The 22,039-nt window shown below is 40.1% G+C and overlaps 1 protein-coding gene across 2 annotated transcripts in view; it reads left to right on the top strand.

Annotated features, from left to right (window-relative positions):
* LOC143292980 (uncharacterized) overlaps positions 1 to 22,039 on the top strand; it is a 70,774-nt gene that overhangs the window by 14,865 nt on the left and 33,870 nt on the right. For both annotated transcript variants that reach the window (XM_076603716.1, XM_076603717.1), the window contains exons 3-5: positions 11,013 to 11,092; positions 17,352 to 17,471; positions 18,820 to 18,960. In XM_076603716.1, the coding sequence (XP_076459831.1) occupies positions 11,013 to 11,092; positions 17,352 to 17,471; positions 18,820 to 18,960 (341 nt within the window). The remainder of the gene's footprint in view (positions 1 to 11,012; positions 11,093 to 17,351; positions 17,472 to 18,819; positions 18,961 to 22,039) is intronic.

The raw sequence follows: 22,039 nt of genomic DNA, 5'->3' as shown, positions 1-22,039 counted from the left end.
CATCATTATTAACTATTAATCAGCACAGCTGATTGTACCAGTTCAAAAGTACAGACATTCAACTGAACTAATGCATGCTGCGTATCAGTGCTGAAGTATTAAAAAGTTTGAAAGGAAACAGTCTTGCAATACAGCATCAAATGTACCCCTGGTAGTGTTATGTTGATTAGGTTTTCCTCTCTCTGTCTCTCTCTCTCTCTCTCTCTCTCTCTCTCTCTCTCTCTCTCTCTCTCTCTCTCTCTCTCTCTATATATATATATATATGATATCTGTGTGTGTGTGTGATGTATACTCTCTCTCAGTCTCACTCTGTATTATATCTATCTATCTATCCCTCTGTAATCTATCTATCTATCTATATATTTACAGAGAGAAATCTGTCTGCCTGTCTCTCTGTATATTATATATTTATGCATATTTAATGTTATATATATGTGTGTGTGTGCGTGTGTGTGTGTGTGAAATAAAACAGAAGTAAGAAAATAGAGTAATCATGTTGTGCGATCACAAAGTTGAACAAAACCAATTGAACCTCTCACTGAAAAATTTGTCTGCTATTTTCATGTCTTGATGTAAAAAGAACGGTATGAAATATATATATTTCTTTGGAAATGAAGCGGTATTTGCAAATGTGACTCACGAACCTTGGCGCAGTAGACACGTCAGTTTAGCGTGGGAAAGAAAATGTATCTGGCTGGAGTATGAAGGTGGCAAAATGAAGTGCATCAAATAGTCATGAAGAGCAAAGACTGCCTGGAAGATGAAAATGGGTCAGTCTCCAAACTTTTTTGGAAATGGGAGGTCTCTCAGTCTGATTCAGTATAAACATGTGTTTATAATGATTATTCAAATGTTTCACATGTTATCAGGATTGCAATCCATTACAGAAATTTTTCTTAACAATTTTCTGAGAATATCGTTTGTTCTTGTGTCTTAAATGTGTTGAAAATTATTAAAACATCCAAAATCGTGGCGCCATTTTGTGACATGGCAATGTGTCTGAACATGAAATGGTCAGAAACAAATAAGTACAAACCTGATTAAAATCCAGTACATACAGACCTGATCTATATTAATTTGTTGTGATAATAAAACATTTATCATCAATAAAAATGGTACATTAAGTTTGAAATATTACACAGAAAACCTGTGTGACAGACATAAACAATCCGTTCCTCTTGACATGTTGTTTTATTCATTCAAAGGCAAGCACATTCATGAATACACAATATGTTCTTTACTTGCAACAGGTGGTCAACACATTGTCTGTCTTCTGCAGCACATACACTCTTTTTCTGGAAAAAAAAAAGTCTGTTCAACTATTTAAATGCAATCGGTGTCGCATATTAGCCTGATTTTCAGTTCCTCTTTTCTGTGCTACTACTGTGCATGTAAACGACCCAATAAACTGAATATACATGTAAACAAATTTAGAACTGGTTTCACATAAATCATGCAGATTCATCACGGGAAAGCGTAAATCGGTTTGACAAACACCCTTCAATCGTGTGTGTTTGAACACAGATTCAGAGAATGTGTTGTTTCTGACAACGTGTGAGATGTACATATGTTACACGGAAATCTCCGATGTGTTCATTCGCACCCTGTGGTTGCTATATATGAAAAACAAAACAAAATGTGTATGTTAATTTCGTTGTTGTTATTGTTTGTTTGTACATTTTTCTCTCATCCAATAAAGTTTAGACACAATCACTGTTTGAGTGTTTCTGACACGTGGCGAGATGCGGTAATATTCGGATACTGGTGTAAGATTTCAAACCAAGTCAACGCATGTAGTTCGGTAAGACTGCTTTCAGTTGAAGACTTGTTGCATCAAAAGTTCCAAACAACAAAGTTTAAAGCAGAAAACCACTCCCTTAAGTTACCTTGATTCTGGCTTTTGCTGTCTGGTGAAGTTTTATCATGAAATGATATAGTTTATCACTTCACAAGACAGAAGAAGTGTGGAACGAAAAAAATTCGTTGTATCCGAAACACGTCAGTCCCTACACACTTATTGTTTTACAGAATTTGATTAGAACAGCCACATTTTACATCACACAAGTTCTGAAAAACCAAACTATGCATTCATTGTGAATGAATTTCTTAAAATTAATTAAGTTTGAAGCATTTCACGTTTAGTAGTGCTTGAGATGAAGTTGGGTGTCACATTCTGACACGGAATACAAATTACAATCATGTTCTTCGGTTCTGCTTTACGCAGATAATAAAATTCCTTATTTCTAGTTGTTGTTTGTTATTGTTGTTGTTGTTGTTTGGTTTTGTTTTTTCTCAAAGTCTTACTTTTATTACATTTTGTTTTTCTGCAATCCTACGTATTTGTTCACTGTGAGGATAACTCTAATCAGTTTTCTGTTGATTGATCGAATAGAAAGATACAAAGAATCCGGTGTTTTGATCACAATTCTTCAGATAAAGAGGAAAACTTTTGTCAAGTGATATAAATCATACAATTCCCATTTAATAATAAGATGAACAGTAGTACTTTAAACAGTTAAACACTGGGGAGAATTGGTGCAAAAATGGAGTGCCTGCAGTGTTTCTGAAAAGTAAAATCATCCAGGGTGGGGAAGTTAGTTTAGGTATTTTGGGTTCCATGTTACATATGTCATAAGGTTTTAGGCAATCATTAATAAAACACATAATTTTGCACAGGCTTTGTTTGAATGCATTGCATTGGCTAAGGTTTCAGTTTCAGTTTCAGTAGCTCAAGGAGGCGTCACTGCGTTCGGACAAAACCATATACGCTACACCACATCTGCCAAGCAGATGCCTGACCAGCAGCGTAACCCAACGCGCTTAGTCAGGCCTTGAGAAAAAAAAAAGGGGGGAATAAATAATAGATAAGCTTACATAAATAAATAAATAAATAATAATTATAATATAGAAAAAGGTAGTAGTAATAATAATAATTATATATATATATAAAAAAAAGACAAACAAAAAAAAGACAGCAATGATGATAAATAAGCAAATAAATGTAAAACATGAAGACACACATTCACACATACACCCACACATGCATAACAGATATGCACCAAACATGCAGTTTCACAGATATGAAAGCACAGTCAAATACATATAAACATACATGAGCTCCAACATACACACACACACACACACACACACACACACACACACATTACCCTGCACCTCCTCTATCCCCCTCCTTCACACACTCATTTCTAGTCTACATATCGCAGCTTCCACGGCACACACACAAATACACACACACACACACACACACACACACTCACAGAGATGAACACTTACTTGTACAAGCACACACACATACGCCCATATCTCCCACCCCCAACCCCACACACATATATACAAAGATATATATATATATATATATATATATATATATACGTTCCAATATCCTGTTGCTCCCACAGTGTAGGCATGCATACACTCACATACCTCATCCTCTACCCCACCTCCCCCCCGCACCCCCACTTCCACTCACACACACACACACGCACGCACGCACGTGCACAGAACTCTCCTGACACTTGTGTACACTTACACTCTCTCGCATGCACAAACGCACTCAAAAGCATAGACACACACAAACACACACATACACACACGCACAGAGGCTGCCACTGATTGGCCGCAAGAGGGATGGGAAAAGATCTCTGATGCCAAGAACGTGGCGTCTAGTGTGTTGCTCAGTCTATTGTATTTGGAAAGGCCCACAGAGACTCTGTTCTGTTTTGAAGAAATTTGCGCAATGTTGGTTTGGAAATGATGCCGATATTTGTTTGATTTGCAAAGCATCGTGCTCTACCTTTCATGTTAGACTTGCGGCCGCTCCCTCTCTCTGCTTTTATTTCTTTGAGGCGATCGATGGTGTGATGGCCTTGTACCTGTTCTTTTTGATATTCTTTGACTTTTCTGAGGATTTCTGATTTTCCTAGATGTAGGCCGCTCGTTGGTGTTGCGTTACCAGCAAGTGTGTCAGCTCGCTCATTTCCCTTAACACCTGCATGTCCCGGGCAGTATGACCATGTGAGTTTTTTAATCTGAAAGTTGCGCATTGCCTTATGCCACTCTGGGCTTCCCATTCCGTTTTCAATTTTCTGTATGAGGTTCATTGAGTCGGTTAGAATCATGGCATGTTGGTTTCCGGGCGTATGGATGGACGACAGCCACTGGAGGGCATGTGTCGCAGCTGCAACTTCCATTGTCAGGCTGGAGGTTGTGACTTTGTAGGCAGCATTCTCTTCCCAAATTGTTTTTCCATTTTGTTTCGCAGTGAATCCCCAACCGGACTGGTCTTTGGTGACTGAGCCATCTGTGTATATGATGATGTCCTCTTCTTTACTGTTTTCTTCTATGAGTAGCTTCACTTCCGCATCAGTTTTGCCCTCTGGCCATTCCCAACAATGTCTTCCTAGAGTGGGTGAAATGGCTGTGTTGAATAGATGGTTGAGGTTTTCGGGGTTTTTCTCCCATTCTTTTGTTTCTTTCAGGTCTTGTAGTTGGCATACTAGCTGGATTGTGTCTTCTGCTTGCCCCATCCATGATCTTCCTCGTCCTAGACGGCTGCCTTTTGGTTCTTTGACTGCGTCATGCAGTGGGTTTTGAGGGTTTTCTAATGCTTTGAAGTAGGTCTTGACCTGTTCTAACTTGTTTCTGGCCTGCACTGAAGGAAGGTCAAGCAGGTATCGCATGGTTTCTGTGGGCGTGTCTTTTGTTGTTCCAAGGATCAGCCTCATAGCTTCATTTTCTAATTTTAGGAGGTTGCTTTGAGACGGTGTTGTTTGCCCAAGTCCGTAGTCGATCACACTGAGGACGAGTGATTGGTATAGCAGGAAGAGCTGGCGTTGTTCAATACCTTTGGTTGCCATTGCTTTTAAGACTGAAAGGTCCTTTTTGCATTTGAGAACAGTATTTTCCGTATGTTTCCTGAAGGTCAGCATCCTGTCAAAGTGTATTCCTAGGTAGCGTAGGCATTCAGTTTTCTTGATTTGAATCCCATCGAATGACACAGAAGGTGGTGATTTGCTCGCGGTTTTGTTGTTGAGAGTGCACAGCAACGTTTGGGCTTTCGCTGGATTGATGGAAGATCCTGTGTCTTTGCACCATTGAGCAATATTGTTTAGTTGTTTCTGGACAGCTTTAGTTCTTTCCTGAGCATCTTTTAAAGTTTTGAAGACCAGGTCATCATCCGCAAGAGTAAGCACCCGAGCTATTCCATTGTTGTTTAAGTCTGCAAGGCCCTTCGTGTAGACATTGTAGAGTACAGGAGAGAGCGGAGACCCTTGTGGCAGTCCCATGGATAGTTTAGAAGGTGCAGACATCCAATCTCCGAGGCGTAGGACGACAGTTCTTTCCTGAAGCGCTGCTGCTATCCATCTTGTCAGTGTCAAACTTACTCCATACCTTAGTAGCAGCTCCATGAGGTGCGCAAACTGGACTTTATTGAAGGCATCTTCAAGGTTGATTGCTACTGCTAGTGTTTCTTCTTTTCTTTGAAATCCTTCATACACCTCATATGCAAAAGCAGCTGCATTTTCCCATGTGGACTTGCCTGTTCTGTAACCACCTTGATTTGAAGGGAGAATGTGCCTGTGTTCAAGATCCCTTGCAAGTTTCCTGGCTATCATGCGTTCCGTGAGCTTTCCAGCAATGTTTTGCATGGTTAGGATCCTGTAGCCGCTTACCTGACAATGGTCCTTTCCTGGTTTTGGTATGGGTTTTAAGAAGCTGTGTGTCCAGTCCTCCGGCACATGTCCATTGTGGAAACTGTTTTGATATAGATTGAAAAGTTTGCTTCTGTCTTCTTCCGATAGCTCCTTGATGTCTGAGTAGCGAACTTTGTCTGGGCCAGGAGCCGATTCTTTCTTGCATTTAGCTATTGCTTCGTTTAGATCATCTATTGTCAAGTCATCATCAGGTCCAGTCTGCATAAGGGTTTGGTTTAACTCCTCAGCATATTTCTTTTTCTCATCTAAGTTTCTTTGATCGCTCTGTTGTATGAAACGTTTGAACAGGGCAGATCCTTTATCTTCGTTTGTCTTAAGCTTGGTTCCGTCAGTGTCTACCATGTCTGGGGTTGTTGTTGTGCACGTTTTCCCTTCCATGCGACGATAAAATTGCCAGAACTCTGTCAATGTTGTGTCATAACTGAGTGCCTCGCAAAACTGTTTCCACTTGTCATTTTTGGCCTCTTGAGCAATGACTTCAAACTGTTTAGTTTTTTCTTTCATTTTTGTTTCAGTATCTTTGTCTGGAGATGGTTTTGTTTTTTCTTTTTGCCAAAGTTTGACAGCCACATGTTTTTCTATCCAGGCTCTCTCTGTGTCGGTATTCCACCATGGGGGCTGAATAGTTTGCATCCTGTTCAGTGCCGTTCTTTTGTTTCTTCTGCGTCTTAATTTTTCGATGACGGTTGTCTCTTTGGTTTCATACTGAAATGGATCACGCAGTTTCATACAGGGTTTATCTGACAGTTTCTGTAGACTGAAAACTACCGGGAGGTGGTCGCTGCCTTGGTATGGAAGCGTCTCTGCATTCATTTCTGCTCTGAATTTTGGAGATGTTAGAGCGATGTCGATCACACTGTCACTGTCCCCTTGTCTTGTTCCAAGGCGAGTTGGGGATGTGGTTGTTAAAGGGCTAAGAAGAATTTCCCCTATCATTCCTTCAAGTGCGAGTCCTTGTGGGTTGGTGTTCCGCTGGTCCCGTAACTAAGGATCACATGATAGATACATTATTATCATTATTATAAATCCAGTAATTCAGACATCTGTGTCAGGAAAGTTAGTTTAGGTAACTTGGATTCAATGTTACACGTGTTACAAGAAAGTTTTACATAATCATTAATAAAATTTATAACCCATTGTTATCATTATGATTATTATTTATATCCCACGCTAAATCGACGTCTACTGCGCCAGGGTTCGAGAGTCACATTTGCAAATACCGGTTCATTTTCAAAGAAAAATATGTATTTCATACAGTCACATCAAGACATGATGTTCAATTTTGCCATCATCTGCTCTCCATACTTTCCGAGTTTATTGTCTGGACAGTGCTCTGACAATGTTCATTGAAACCGAACTGGATTAACACATATTTAGATATTCATATTCTACACATTAATAAGCAGAGCATGGAGTATATCCAAGTTGTGCATTGCGTAAAATATCAACAAAATTGTACTAACGAACTAAATGATTCCGTGCTGCCTTTGTAAATTCACCTTTGCAGTCGGTATAATACTGATTTCATTCTTTATGATATGTCATGAATGGTAAGAAACTGGAAAACATTCATAAAAGCGGATTTGCATCTTCTACCAATTTAGTATAAAATACACGAAATTGAAAATGTTTGTTTCCTTTTGACCCCAAAGAGCTCTGTTCCTAGCTTTCTGTTCAGAATCCGTTGTCTGCTGCAGTGACCTGCTCACAGATCAGCATCAGCACAGCAGCAGTCAGTCACATGTACTGTACCATGCTGAACGCTTTCCTCTGGCGACCCCTTATACTGCGCTTGCATAACCTTTGCATGTTCTTGCCTTGCGACTCTTTGTAAGGTGCTCTCAATCAGGCAGAAGTAATAAAAACATTCGATTCTGGACATTAAAAATAAAAATCTACTTATGTTCCCACCCCCCTATAGTGGTCAACTATATATCAGTGTGATCAGTATGATTTATTCTATTTTATCGTAAAAAGAACTGTTTTGTTGCGCACATTTTGACCTAACGCAAATTTTAATCTAAATTCCCTGGCCTATAGTAGTGTAGGGACTGGCATTTAACTGCCTAGGCCTCATGGCCTTTTTTATGTCCCCTTCAATATCGGTCTCCTTTTATTTGTGGGATACATATATATATATGTTTTCTTTTAGTTTTACAAGTACTGTAATTTGTGTAAATCACTCATCAAAGTCAATAAATGTTTCTTTTAAATTGATGTTCATGTCAAGCAGATTTTTTAACACATTAGTATTTTGTGCAAGTTTAGTTTCAATAGGTAGTGAATTCCATATTTGTGCAATTTTGTTAGCTAATGAATTTTTCCTTAGTATTACATTATTACAGTAGTCTTTACAAATTTACATCATTGAATTTCTTGTACTCTCATAATCTGACATTCTAAAAATATTATTCACATTGACTTCATTATAGCAATTTATCATTTTGTATGTTTCTATTAGATCCCCTCTTAGCCTTCTACCCTTTCATGAATGCAGATTTAACTCACTCAGTACGGCCAGTCCTCTCTTCTCCTCTACACAGACCTATCGGATGTCCAGTGGGTGTCTGAATGACCCAACCTTTAGCTTCCGTCGTCAGAATTGTGGTATTCTTTGTCAACATTCACCTCTTCAGTATAAGAGCCTTCCGCTTGCAATATTTTGATGATGGTAATTGGCGTGAAACGCTGTTAACGTCGTCTCTTTCGCCGTTCGTATGGAGAGAGTTAAGTATATAAGTCTCTGTTGATAGCTCATAGATTTGCATTCTTTTAATAGCTTAGTTGCTCTTTTTCGTACCCTTTCTATAGCTATAGATTGTGTCTTGAGGTATGGGTCCCACACAATATGACCATATTCCACTTGTGATCTAACCAATGCTTTATACAGTTTAAGAAATATATCTTTATCTAAATAGGTAAATGTTCTCTTAATTATTCCTATCATCTGGTTGGCTTTATTTATTATATTCTGTATATGTATGTCAAATGATAGTTTATTATCAAAAATTATGCCAAGATCTTTCTCACTTTGACATTTCTCAATGTCCTGTGTGGTGTCTTCTATTATCATATGGTATATGTTTTCTGGATTTTTTCTTCCCATGTGCATTACTTTACATTTTGATATGTTAAAATATAGATTCCATCTATCAGTTCAGTCCTGTAACTTATATAAGTCCTTTTGTAGTGTAGTATTATGTTGTGCATTGCCATAAAGTTTAGTATCATCTGCAGATATTTTGCATTTGCTTTCTATACTTTCAGGGAGGTCATTAATTTATATTGTAAAAAGCACTGGGCCAGGTATGCTACTTTGTGGTATACCACTAACAGCATTTTCATTTGTTGACATTTTTTCCTCCAATTCTAACTACCTGTGTTCTTTCTGACAAGAAATTTTTTGTCCAGTTCAGTAAAAACAAAACAAAACAAAAAAAACCAAAAAAAATCAAGGTCTCCACTTTCTCGTCAAATGGACGTTGTTCCTTAAAGGCTTTCGGGTAATTTCATAAAGCATTTTAAAGACAAAAGAATGAATTTTTCAGTGGTGGGTTTGACTAGAAGATTTATTTTGTCTGGAAGGGTAGTAGAGCGTCAAGAAAAATAGGTAAACTTTGAGCCACCTTTTTATAAATCGAGTAAAATAATTTTATCAACTGGAAACTTAGCCCATGAAAAGTAGAGAACGTGATCTTTTATTTGATAGGTCTCTTGTCGATTAGTTATAAGGAGCAATGTGCGTAACCTATTTTTGTCACCAGCCCTCTCAGACCAGAAGCAGACGTCAGCAAATTTGTTTACCGCGCTGCGTTTCGAAGAGCAAAGGATACTTTACTTCGGGCAGTCAGTTTCACTTACACAGTCTTGCACACAAAAAAAGAAACACTTATGGGAACGAACAAAGGCGGCTTTATTTTCTGATATATCTGCCAGCTTGATGAATGCAGTATTGTGCTTGTTAGGGTGAAGTGAAACATTATAAAAATATGATCCGTCAGCCGTAGTTACACAGCATTACATAGCAGCCGGACCTACCTACTGATAGAGAGGCTGGGGAATTGGGGACTTTTTTGATAGCACACATTTTAGAATTTGTTCCAAAATGTGTGTAGTCTTGACAGATTTGATGCATTTTTGTGGTCACAACACTTTGGATACTAGGACTTCATTTGGTGGGATTTCTTTTTTTCATTGTTATTTGTGTTGTTAATAAGTACTTTGTTAAAAAAAAAATTCACAATGATATAGCTTTGTTTTTTTTATATCAAGAAATGTGAAATTACATAGTTAGAATATGTTTCATTGTTGAAATAGCCCAGTATCAGTACCATAATCAATACATCCTATAATATCAAACATTCTTTCAATAGAAAGCTCAATTTCCTTAGGAAAAACATATAGTTAGTGTACTTTTGACAAAAAAAATGTAGCCTGTAGAATTTTTTTGTTAATAAAAAAAAATGTAGCCTGTAGAATTTTTTTGTTAATTTATTACCCGTTGTCACTGAAAATTCCCTGGCAGAGGCCTTTGCAGCATGAGATCGTTACCTGGCAGTGAATGGATTAAGATGAAATAGGAATTAAAATTGGCCACTGAGTTACAGTGAACTCATGTGCTCTTAAACACACATACGCATGTGCACATATTCATATGCACTCAAAGCTTCCCACAGTCACAAACCTAAAAGTATTGTGCCATCTAAAAAAGTGTGTGTGAGAGTGGCAGGGAGGAATGATTACAGAGCAAGTGCAGCCTACTTCAAATTACACACTGTATTAACATGCAGATGATCAAACAATGTAACCATTTGGTGATGAAATAAAACCCACTACATTATCATTTCTGTGCATCCAGCTGCAGCTCACTGTTCTGTTGTTATGTAACTAGTAGTAAACAGGTGATATTGCCAGCCAGCCTTTGTTTCTGTCTGTGATTTCACAGCTGTCTTACCAGGGTATGCCATTCGAATATTTCATGGCAGCTAACAAAATTTGATTGGGCTGATAGTGCTTTTTTGCTAATTGATATAACTTAATCAGCATGAGCGTATGTGGTGATACTCATGAAAAAAAGTTTGATTTTACAAAGTGATTTTGCGTGATACTACAAAGTTTAAAACCATCTGTTTAGGACCTTTAAGTATTTGCTCTCATCACTTACACCCATCCATATGCAGAGAAATGAGATGATTTAGGTGCGGGTATAACATCTGTGTCTCGATAAAGTACAGTTTCTGTATAATGCTGCTTGTAATGTTTCGCTCTGTTTTGCAGATGGCAGTTCGGTCAGTGATGTCCAAATGGCAAAGCAAGACTCCATCCATCAAGAGCTACAAGAGAAACACCAGGCAAAGGTATTGTCTTCAGGAGATCTCAGTCTGAGCACTGTCACTGTTGTTGAGATATCACAAGTATGCTGCTATTGAGGTGAATAGTTACTACATTTTATCTACTTACTTATTACACCTGTATCTACACCAGACATGCTAAGACACCCTCTCTTTCTGGATACATACACATGTGCATACCTATACACCCATGCAGAAGCATACGTGTGCACACGCATGTGCACATACACACACACACACACAAACATGCGTGCATGGGCGATAATATATCAGCTTACCACATCAGAACACTTAAGAAAAAAACAGAGTATGCAGGCTGAAGAATATATTAAAAGGATAAATGGATCTGTTGGCATGTTTATTTCGTTATTGTGAAAGTTTCAGATGTTGTACAGCTTTTATTTTGTGGTGACAATCTGAAATCACTTTCATGATCAGCTGTGCTTTAACTAAGAAATTATCTGTTTGTCTTTATCCTCTGTCCATGTTCTTGACAGTTATTATCAACACTGAAATTGTCTGAAATTGTGTGTGTATGTGTGTTCATGCATGTATGCCTCTGTGTGTGTGTGTGTGTGTGTGTGTGTGTGTGTGTGTGTGTGTGTGTGTGTTCATGCATGTATGCCTCTGTGTGTGTGTGTATGTGCATGGGTGTGTGCATTCATGCATCCCTTTACATGTGAATGTGTGTGATACGTTGTTACTAGTTTTCTTTTTTTTTCTTTTTTTTTTTTTTTGCATTATACAACATATTGTTTCTTTGGTATTACTTTTTTGCAGTTATTGTAAAGCACCTCGATCATTGGAAGGCACTATGTATGTAGCCAAGCGCTAGGCTGGCTTCACTGACTGTTTACCACACCAGTTATAGCAGATGCCGTCTTCACAGCTAACAGCCGGTCTTTAATGACCTGCGCAGAATGTGTGATGCCATTCCTGGTTTAAATGCAAAGCCCATTCTAAACCTATTCCCTAACCATCTATTAAATCAAGTCTCTGTATCGTTCACTGCAATTTTATATTTGTTGGGCTTACATACACACTTTAATCAGTTAGAAGTATACTTGATTTCATTTAATCGTTCATCAGTCTAAAGATTTCAACTGACACTAAGCTTACGTCATTTTGTCTCACCACACACCACTTCATAACCATCATCGCTGTACGCGATTGGGTGAGCTGACATCTGTGTTTCTGACGCAGCGTATTTGATTAATATCTCTTTTGTCGGATCAGTAAACTGCAAGTATTACAGATACTGGCAGAATCGTCGCAATTCCATCTTTAAATCTATTCCATTTATGTTTGCCTACGTTAAACTGATTTAACGCGGTTTGTAATTTTCCGCGATGAGCTCGCTAAAACTGACCCTATGATGGCACTATTGTCTTGAACACAGAGCTGTAGTCAATGAAAAGGATCCTGGCATAGCTGTTAGGATTTTGGAGATGTCTGAGGATGTGGTAGAGACCTATGCTAATGGCATCTTCAACTGATCTGTTAGCTCTGTAGGCGAACTGAAAGGGATCTAAAGATGGAGGAATGCAGGTTTTTAGGAATTGTAGAATCAAGCGTTCAAATGTTTTCATTACGACTGATGAAAAGGCTACGGGACGATAATCATTAAGACAACTAGGCTGTGCTTTTTTTGGAACAGGAATGATTGTTGATTTCTTAAAGCAGTGTGGCATTTTTCAACACTTCATTTTGCCGTATTGTGGACTATTCTATCAAGCTCTGTCTTTTTCCTTTAGTTTTTGCCTAACAGTTACACTAAATTTTGTCTTTTGAAAATATTTTGTTATTTTTTGATGGAATGCACACACTTTCACAGAAAGAAATATAATCACACACTGTGTCTATATATTCATTTAAGTCCCCGGCAGTCATTAAAAACATTCCAGTCTGTACATTTGAAACAGTCCTGCAAGGTCTCTGAGGCAAGGGTTGACCATTGTTTCACAGTTTTCACGACTGGTTTTTCAGCTCTCAGTTTTTGTTTGTAGATCGTGCGATGATCGGACTGACCCAAAGGTGCACGGTGGATTGAGTGGAATGCCTTCTTGATGGAGGTGTAGCAGTGGTCGAGGGTCTTGTCACCACGTGTTGGACAGTTGACTTGCTGGTACAGCTTCGGCATTTCTTTCTTGAGGTTGGCTTCATTGAAATCACCAGCAGTGATGACGGTGGAGTTGGGGCAACTGTTCTTGCACTTGCTAATTTCGTCTGCTAGCATACCAAGTGCGGCGGAGAGGTTCGCTGTGAGGTGGATGTACACAGCGATCAGCGTCACTGAGGAAATTTTGCGTGGGAGGTAGAAGGGTTGGCACTGGATGGTTAGGAACTCCACGTCAGGGAAGCAGGCACACGATAACACTTTGACATCGGAGCACCAGCATGTGTTCACGAAGAAACACACACCGCTGCCTCTTTGCTTGCCTGAGTCAGCAGTGCGGTCAGCTCTGTGTACAATGAAGCCTGGTGGTTGAACAGCGCTGTCAGGGATGTACGGGTTAAGCCATGTTTCAGTGACACAAAACACAGAGCACACTCAGGAAAGTGCCCCTGTGGAACTTTGTTCCTGTTGCTTGATTTCATTCAAAAGCAACCCTTCAAGCCTTAGGGTACTGTTCTTTTCGACTTTCTCACCCTCAAGACCACTTATTTTCTGTTGCTGGCCACGGGCTATCGTAGAAGCGAGATTCATGGTCTCTGAGGAATGCCACAAGATCTGGTCTTCCACAGAGATGGTTCCATTACCCTCCGTTTCCTTCCAGAGTTCCTGGCTAAGAACCAAGACCCGGAGGTCCCTTCCCCCTCTCTGAGGGTCAGACCTTTGTCTGATGTTCTTGCCCAAGACAATGAGGATAGGCATCTCTGCCCTGTTCGGTGCCTCAAATACTATTGGGATAGGTCTCGCCACAGGCATTCTTCTCAGAGACGTCTTCTCATCTCCCTCAATGAGAATTACAAGAAAGACATTGCTGCAGGCACCATTTCCCGCTGGGTTTCCCAAGTCATTTTTAGAGCCGTTTCCCAAGTCATTTTTAGAGCCTATTCTTATGCTCACAGGGGATATAGCTGTCTTAATCCTAGTGCGCACAAAGTGCAGGCAATAGCCACTTCATCTGCTTTCCAGCACTCGGTGCTGCTGCAGCATGTCTTGGAGGCAGCCTTCTGGTGGTATGAGAATCCCTTCATCAACTTCTACCTCAGGGACTTCCGTATGACCAGGGCTGACGGTTCCAAGGGGATTTCCTTTGTTGCGGCTAACTCTGCCGTCTTGGTTACAAGGACTCCCCATGCGAACCAGTAGGCGTTGCCCTCCTCCATTTAAATTCTGCATCAGTTTGACATGGTACAGTATATAACACCAGAAAGGAGGAGTTTGTATTATACTCCATGTTTGGTCAAACTCGAATGCCCGCCTGTCCATCCCCGCATCTCTGCCATGGTTCTCACGAGGCATTTTCTCGATGGCCACGGAATGATTCAGCACTTGTAGCTTTTAGAGGCGTTTGATTGGCTAAGAGTGGACCGTGCACCATTAGCCGCACGAAATTTGGCCAAGCAGAGCAAACCAATAGGCCTAGTTTGCATCAGTTTGACATGGTAAGTATATGCATCACCAAACATGGAGTATAATACAAACTCCTCCTTTTTGTTGCACAAAAATTATTATCTTGACATTACATGCCTGAACAGTTATTTACAATCTACCTAATTGGAGGGGGGGGTAAAGCCCAGAAACCGAATCTACACTCATTTTCCTTCACAAAAACGTTTTCTTTCTTTCTGTATTGCCCATAGCTTTTGTGCTGGAATTTTTTGTGATTTATAACCCCTGAATCCTCAGAATTCCATGGCAAGGGGAGAGCATTTTTTTCTACAAAATTCTCAGGCACTGAACTAATTAAACTGATGTCTGCCATGTTTTGAGCACTTGATTCAGATGGCTGTCATGCTCTTCTGAGTCGCCACAGACAATAACATTGTCTATCAAACAAATGACACCATCAGTGTCACAGAGGATGTTTGTCATAATCCTCTGAAAGACCTCAGAAGCAAGGTTTATTCCTCCTAACAGTAGCCTTTTGAAAAAGTACTGCCCAAAAGGTTTCATGAAAGTGGTGTATTTAGCGGTCTCACAATCAAATGGAACCTGCCAAAAACCCAAGGTGGCATCAAGTTTTGAAAAAAACTTTGACCCTGACAACTTGTGGGCAACATCATCAAATGTATGCAGAATGTAGCTCTCACCTTGACAGCTTTCAGATCTCCACAGATTCAGACATCTCCATTCTTTTTCAGAACTGGCACCATGGGTGCAAACCAATCAGTTGGTTCCATCATCTTTTCTATCACTCCATTTTGCTCCATTCTTTAAAAAAAAAATTCCACTTTTGGCAGCAAATGGAGGGTAATGCGTCTCAGGATTGAAATGCTGTACGGTTCTGCCTCCAACAGTTTTGACCACACTGGTTCACATTTGATGGGGATGTCGATTTCCACAATACCATAGTTTGCGCATTGTTTGCATCGAGTCGTTCATGGCATCACGACTCAGCAACTGTCCGTTTCCCCTTCAAGCACAAACATACAGAATGAAAACAGCTTGCCGTTTTGATCTGTTTCAGTTATGAGACTAGACTGTGCAAAATCATGCAACTCTGTTTCAGTTTGGCTTCATTTTCAAACTTGTGTACACAGATTCCGAAATCAAAGAATGTCAGTATCAATCTTAAAGCTGATCAGCTTGTTACACTCTTTGATGGTAACACACTACAGCGGTTTGATGGTAACACACCACAGGGGTTCTTCATTCATTCCATCTACCGAGCCAGGAAACAAAACTTGTTCTCTTTCAGTAACATCATGCAGATTTTTTTTTATCTGTACATTTTCTGGTTGTGGTTCAGCTTGCGGTATTTGTGGTATTCTTTGCCTCTTGCTGGACAGTGTTTCTGTCATGATTTCTACCACACTTTGAGCACTGTGCTTAAGCATCTTAGACATTCCCTGCCCCTGTGTTGTTGGTGTTTTTGGTTTGAACTTCAATTTTTCCCCCAGCTCTGGACCCATATTGGTTTCACCCGTTTGATCTGCCCACTGAATCTATGGATGATCCTGACACTTCATGTTGTGTCACCAACTGTGCCATGACCTGCTCAAGCTGTCTAGCTATTGCAGTGGCACTTGCTAATGTGAGATCTGCTTGCTCACTCACTTCCCATCCACTGACTCCCAAAACTAGCCTATCTCTGATTGCCTCTTCTCTGTCTGCAAAGCCTGCATTTTCTGACAGTTCGTATAGCTTACGAACATAAGTTTCTGTGTTCCCCCCCTCTGTCTGAGAATGACAGTGGAACAAGGCTCTCTCATGGATGATATTTCTCTTGGGAAGGAGGTGAGCATTGAACTTGTCAGCCACTGTCTTGAAAGTCTACTGTTCTTCTTCCGTCAGATTTTCTCACCTTAAGGGCCCATGCAGTAAATCAGGTTTGGACACTTTCTTCTTCTTTGGCTTCTTGGCAGCCTCTCGGTACCATTGGAAGCGCTGAATCCAGTCAGGCCACTGACTGTGCTTGGCGAAGTCGAATGATGCTGGGGTTTGAAAAGCTGGCATGGTGTGGGCAGGGCGGTGGAAAAATTCTGGATTCGTCAACCGTCATAATGTCAGTAGTTTCCTGTACATGTGGCACATGCACTGGGTCACAGGTCGCATGTTGCACTGTCAATCTGCATTGATCCAGCTATCCTCAGACAAATGCTGTTGTTGCTAAGTACCACTCTCACCATGTGGCATTTATCGAGCGTACCATACAAACACTTGACAAGCAAGGTTGGTTTCGGACGTAGAATTCATTTGTTAGGTTGCAGCATGTACTTCCATCTTCCATGCCAGGGGGAGGGAAATTGCTTAGCCTTCTTGACCTATTTAAGAGTGAGGGGTGTAAGATCTATTGTCTCCCTTGCATTGTCTGCTATTACTTATCATTACACACTTGACTATTAAAACCTAACTGACCTAATTTACTCAAGTGGCAGAAGTCCAGAGCTCAAACCACTCAGTATCAGCTGGTCTGACAAAAGACATAATTCTCAATTTCAAATGTAGGCACAACTTTTTTTCATCTTCAGAAAACTAGCAGCTAATAAGATGACATGAATTTATATTTTTTTTCTTCTGAATTTGAATGATTGATCCAGGCAGCAGCATATTAACAGGAAATAATTAACAATATGTTTATTATCTGTTTTGTAGGTTGCCAGTTTTAAAGAGAGAATCTTGCAGCCAAGAGCAGAAGCCAAGAAACAACAAAAAGAAGAGGAGTTCTACAGGTTCCTTGGTCCTGCCTGGAAAGGCAGGGGACAAATATTGGGGGTGAGTATATTTCTTCTTTCACCCTACCTCTCTCTAGATGAAATAATCTTTTTTTCCTTAAATAAACAGAGATGCCAGCTGTTACAATTTCACTATATTTTGTTACGCTCGATCGCAGTTTGTTCCAATGTCAGAATTGTTCCAAGTTCATTTTCGACTACATAGCACATGCTTTCCTGTCGTAACATTACCCAGATGCTCTAGACCTATCGATCATGATGCCAGGGCAATGACTACTAACCTTGGTCTTACGTGATGATGCTCTGCTAATCACTTGCGTGTTTACATTGAAACACCGTTGAGTGGTCCAATCAGCTTAATTGTTTGCCTGAACAAGAGTGAACGTGGCTTAATCAAGTTGTGTCTTGGTCAAACAGCATCTGTGCCCAGTGGCTTGAGCTGTGGAGTACAATAAAGGAACAAGTGGCTCAAAACAGAGAAGCCAGCCATTGATTCTGATTTTGAGAAACAAGACAAACAAAGACCAGGGAAGTGACACAGTGCCACAGATGTGTCAGCTGTAGAGAAGCAGCGGCAGGAACAGAAGTTTAGCCATAAAAAACACTGAAAAATACCCGTGCATTGTGCCCTCCATTTTGGGGAACTCACATGCTCGTTGTACTGTGTGCGAGTTCAACATTTCTATCAGGCCCAAGTGTTTGTATGTCTTGTAGATAAAATGTATGTTTGCTGATATGGCTCGGACTCAGAGTGTTCCTACCAAATTCAAAATGTTCCGACCAAATTTCCTGATTGTTTCTACAAACACTTGACAGGGGTTGGCATCTCTGAATAAATACCCTGCTTGCTTGCTCAAAGAGAGAAATGTGTTATCAAGTTGGACTTTTCTTTTCTTATTAGCCAGGAGCAACTGTTTCCCTATTTTTTACTGTCACACTTTCCATGCAATTTCAGTGGCACCGTACACTACTGATCTTGAACTTGAATCCCTCAAAGCACAGCCACACATGGGGTTGATTTTTAAGTCCCAGTTTTTGTTGTAAATATTGTTAATACTTATTTATTTTTAGGTTCCTTATTCCCTTTTCTCAGACTTATGAAGCAGTTGTCAAGTCCAAAATTTATACTCCATAAACTGGCCAGTATTTTTCCTCCTCACTCTACTCAGTTCATTGTCTGTCTGTGGTATTGCAGACTTGAGCTTTAAATGAATCAGGGCATATAAATGTTATCTTTACATCTCCCATTGCCCTTCTCTTGCTTACACACTTATGTTTGTATGCATACACAGGCAAGCAAGCATGCACACAGACACATATGCACACACAGAAATGTAGCAGCTTGTAACATGAAAAACAGCACTCACTGTGTGTTTATTACTGTCCAGAGTGTTGAAGAACAGCAACCAGAGCAGGAAGAACTGGATCAATTTGAAAAGGATTTGAACCCCAGAGAAATAGCAGCACTACGCCGCAGGATCCAGACCCCCGCACCTCAGCCAGCAAAACCACCCCCCAAACCAAAGAGGGTTGGTGTAGCTATTTGGTTTTGTGTGTTTCCATTTTGCTTTTTGATAGCTATGCAGTCCCCTCCCCACTCTCTTGCCTACCGACGCTCACAGTCCCACAGGTGCAGATACTGCCACATGTAGGACGGCCCTGATAGCTATATAGATACATAAATGTGAATGCATGTTGTATGATGGTTGTGTCTGAATATGACCATCAGAGTCTATCTGACTTAGAATTACATTAGAGTGGAGAGTATTTGCCCAAGATACATCCCCACTCTTTCGGCCAAGAGGGCTTAAGGACAGTCAGTGTTTGGATGGTCCCCAAAGGCCAACTAGCCCCAAGGCTGCAGTACTTAGAGCCAGTGCAATCTTCTCTCCTAGTTTGAGAGTCATAGATATATATATATATTATGCATGTTTTCTCATCTTATTGATCAAATCCCAGAGAACTTGTTGTCTTATTTTCAAATGATTTTAAATTCAGGGTAAATAGTGTGAGGAGAGATGAAAGTGGCAATTTCATAATGATATTATTAACCCTGAAGGAGAAAGAATTGTTATTGGTTAATGTTTATGCACGAAAAAGAGATGAGCCTGCTTCTTATCACACATTAAAAGAAACAGTTAAAACACTTACAAGAATGATTGCTGAGGAGCGTGGTCTGGCAATTATCCGGAGAGAAAACTACCCAGAAATAAGGCGATATACATGGAGAAACCCAGTGCCACTAAAACAGAGTCACCTGGATTTTGTTGTTGTTCTTGTTGTTGTTATCTAGTTATCTTTATTTGTATTTAGAAAACACTGACACACTACCAAATTACCATTCAGACAATTTTATGATAACACAAGAGTTAAAAATTTGGTAAGCATGAAGGCTCAAAAGGCTTCTGGAAGTTTGACATGGATAAACTCTTTTTTGATGAAATTAAATATGAAATTCTAAACGTTATAAAAGAATATGCTGCTAATGATTATGATGTAACACAAATAACAAAATCCCTCAGTCTCAATTGGAACTTAAAACTTTTGATAACATTTTTTTGACTTTGTGTTAACCCCTTCAATGCTAATATGTTTTGCTATAGCCTATGCTGAGAAAATTTTCAGAAAAACAAGAAAAACATGCCAATGATTTTAATTTGCTTATATTTCAAAAAGTACTGAAGATAAGTGCCTAAAAGTATATATCAAATGAAAGGAAAATGAACCAAGATTTTGTTTTTAATACTCACATGTTCAAATAATGAGTCAATCTGACACAAAAATTCCATAAAATGCAATAAAAAAGGGGGGGGGTGAGGGGGGGGGACTTTCATTCCATCATGTAGGTGCTACATCAACCAGGTTATCAACCAGTCTTTCTTGTGACTGTTGTGATCAACCACACACACTGTCAAGGCTGAGCAACAGTGTCCGGCCAGGTCCATAAAATTCCAACACAGTCCACACAAAGAATGAAAAGGGTGTATTCACGCAGCATCTATCACCAGTAAAAACGCTGTGTGTGGTACTTGCAGAAACAGTCTTCAAGACACAGTGCTGGTTTGCTGTGGTTTGCTGGGGCAGTCTGGGCAGTAGAACCTCACATCCTTTCTTTGCCCTTTCTTCCAGCAGACTCTGCACCTCCTTTGTAGCCGGGCCTTCTGTGGGGTAGGTGGGATGACATCAATGAAGTGCCATCCACACAGACAAACAGCGTGGTCATCATTAGCAGTGTCTGGGTCTTGGTCACCAAAAATCATTGCACTAATTACATCCTTCTGGAAGTCCAGGAATGTACTGCTGTTGCCTGCTTTTTTGTAGAGGATGTGTGCATTCAGCATGGCAATTTGTAGAAAATGCACACACAGCTATTTGTACCACTTCAGGGTTTTCCTTGTGGCATCGTAGGGCTGCAGCTGTTGGTCATGATGGCCCATGGCACCCATGTTTTTGTTGTAATCCAGAATTGCTGGAGGCTTGTTTACTGCCCTTTGGTCTTGCTGCTGCTGGTCTTCAGCTGCAGGTTTGTGGCAAATTGTCAACTCCAGATGGTCCAGGATGAACAACATGATCACCACCATGCTGCATACCTGAAACAGATTGTATAAAAGACTAAATTTGTTGGGTTAAAAAAAACAACATATAAAAAGGTTTTGAAATGATACAGTTTTATTTCTGATTGTTTTCAAAAGCTGAAATACACACACACACACACACACACACACACACACACACACACCTCCCCCCACCGCCTCCACCCCTAAAACCCTCAACACACACACTGAAACTGGTTCATGGTATGCCACACCCCCTTCATTCTCTCTTTCTCATACAAAACAAAATGACAACACACACACACACACACACACACACACACACACACACACACACACACAGTTCTACAAGTGTTACATTTGCAAAGCAATTTTGGCATACAATTCTGTATATCATTCTCTGATTTTGGTTTTGTAAACGTCATCACCTCTCTCCCCCTCCCCCCTCCTCACACACACACACACACACACCACCACCACGACCACCAACAACAACAACAACAACAAACCAATACACACTTGGGAACGAATACACAGAAAGCTCTAGGCAAGCGACACATGCTGTCATCAACAATGAGCCAGCCAGCGAGCCACGCCTCCTCATGCTGTGTTGGTCACACACAGAACACAAGTGACTGATTCTCTCTCACACACAGACACTGATCAGTGACTGATGAAGCTACTTACCACAGCTAACACATTCAAGACACACACAATGCAGTTATATTCATTGTTACAACAAACAAAAAGCAAATGATAAACTGACAAACCTCGTAAACACCCACCTGCATCTTTAATCAGCTGAGCTTGTCTGTGTTCATTTTCGTCAAGCAACCCCACTTCCCACCCCTATCCATGTCAAAATCGGTGTCTTCGGCAGCAACTTCACGCAGTTCTATCTCATTCAGCACACAATCTTCATCTCTACTATTTGCATCGTGAAAGATTTTTTCCAATACTTGTGCAAGTGTTATGGTTTGTCTGCATTTAGCCATGGCCTGGCCTTGCAAAAAATTTCAAAGGAAAGAAGAAACACTAGCAGTAGCAATCGACC

This window comes from Babylonia areolata, chromosome 18, assembly GCF_041734735.1.
Source record: "Babylonia areolata isolate BAREFJ2019XMU chromosome 18, ASM4173473v1, whole genome shotgun sequence".
Taxonomy (NCBI): domain Eukaryota; kingdom Metazoa; phylum Mollusca; class Gastropoda; order Neogastropoda; family Buccinidae; genus Babylonia; species Babylonia areolata.
This window is presented reverse-complemented; position numbering and strand designations above follow the sequence as displayed.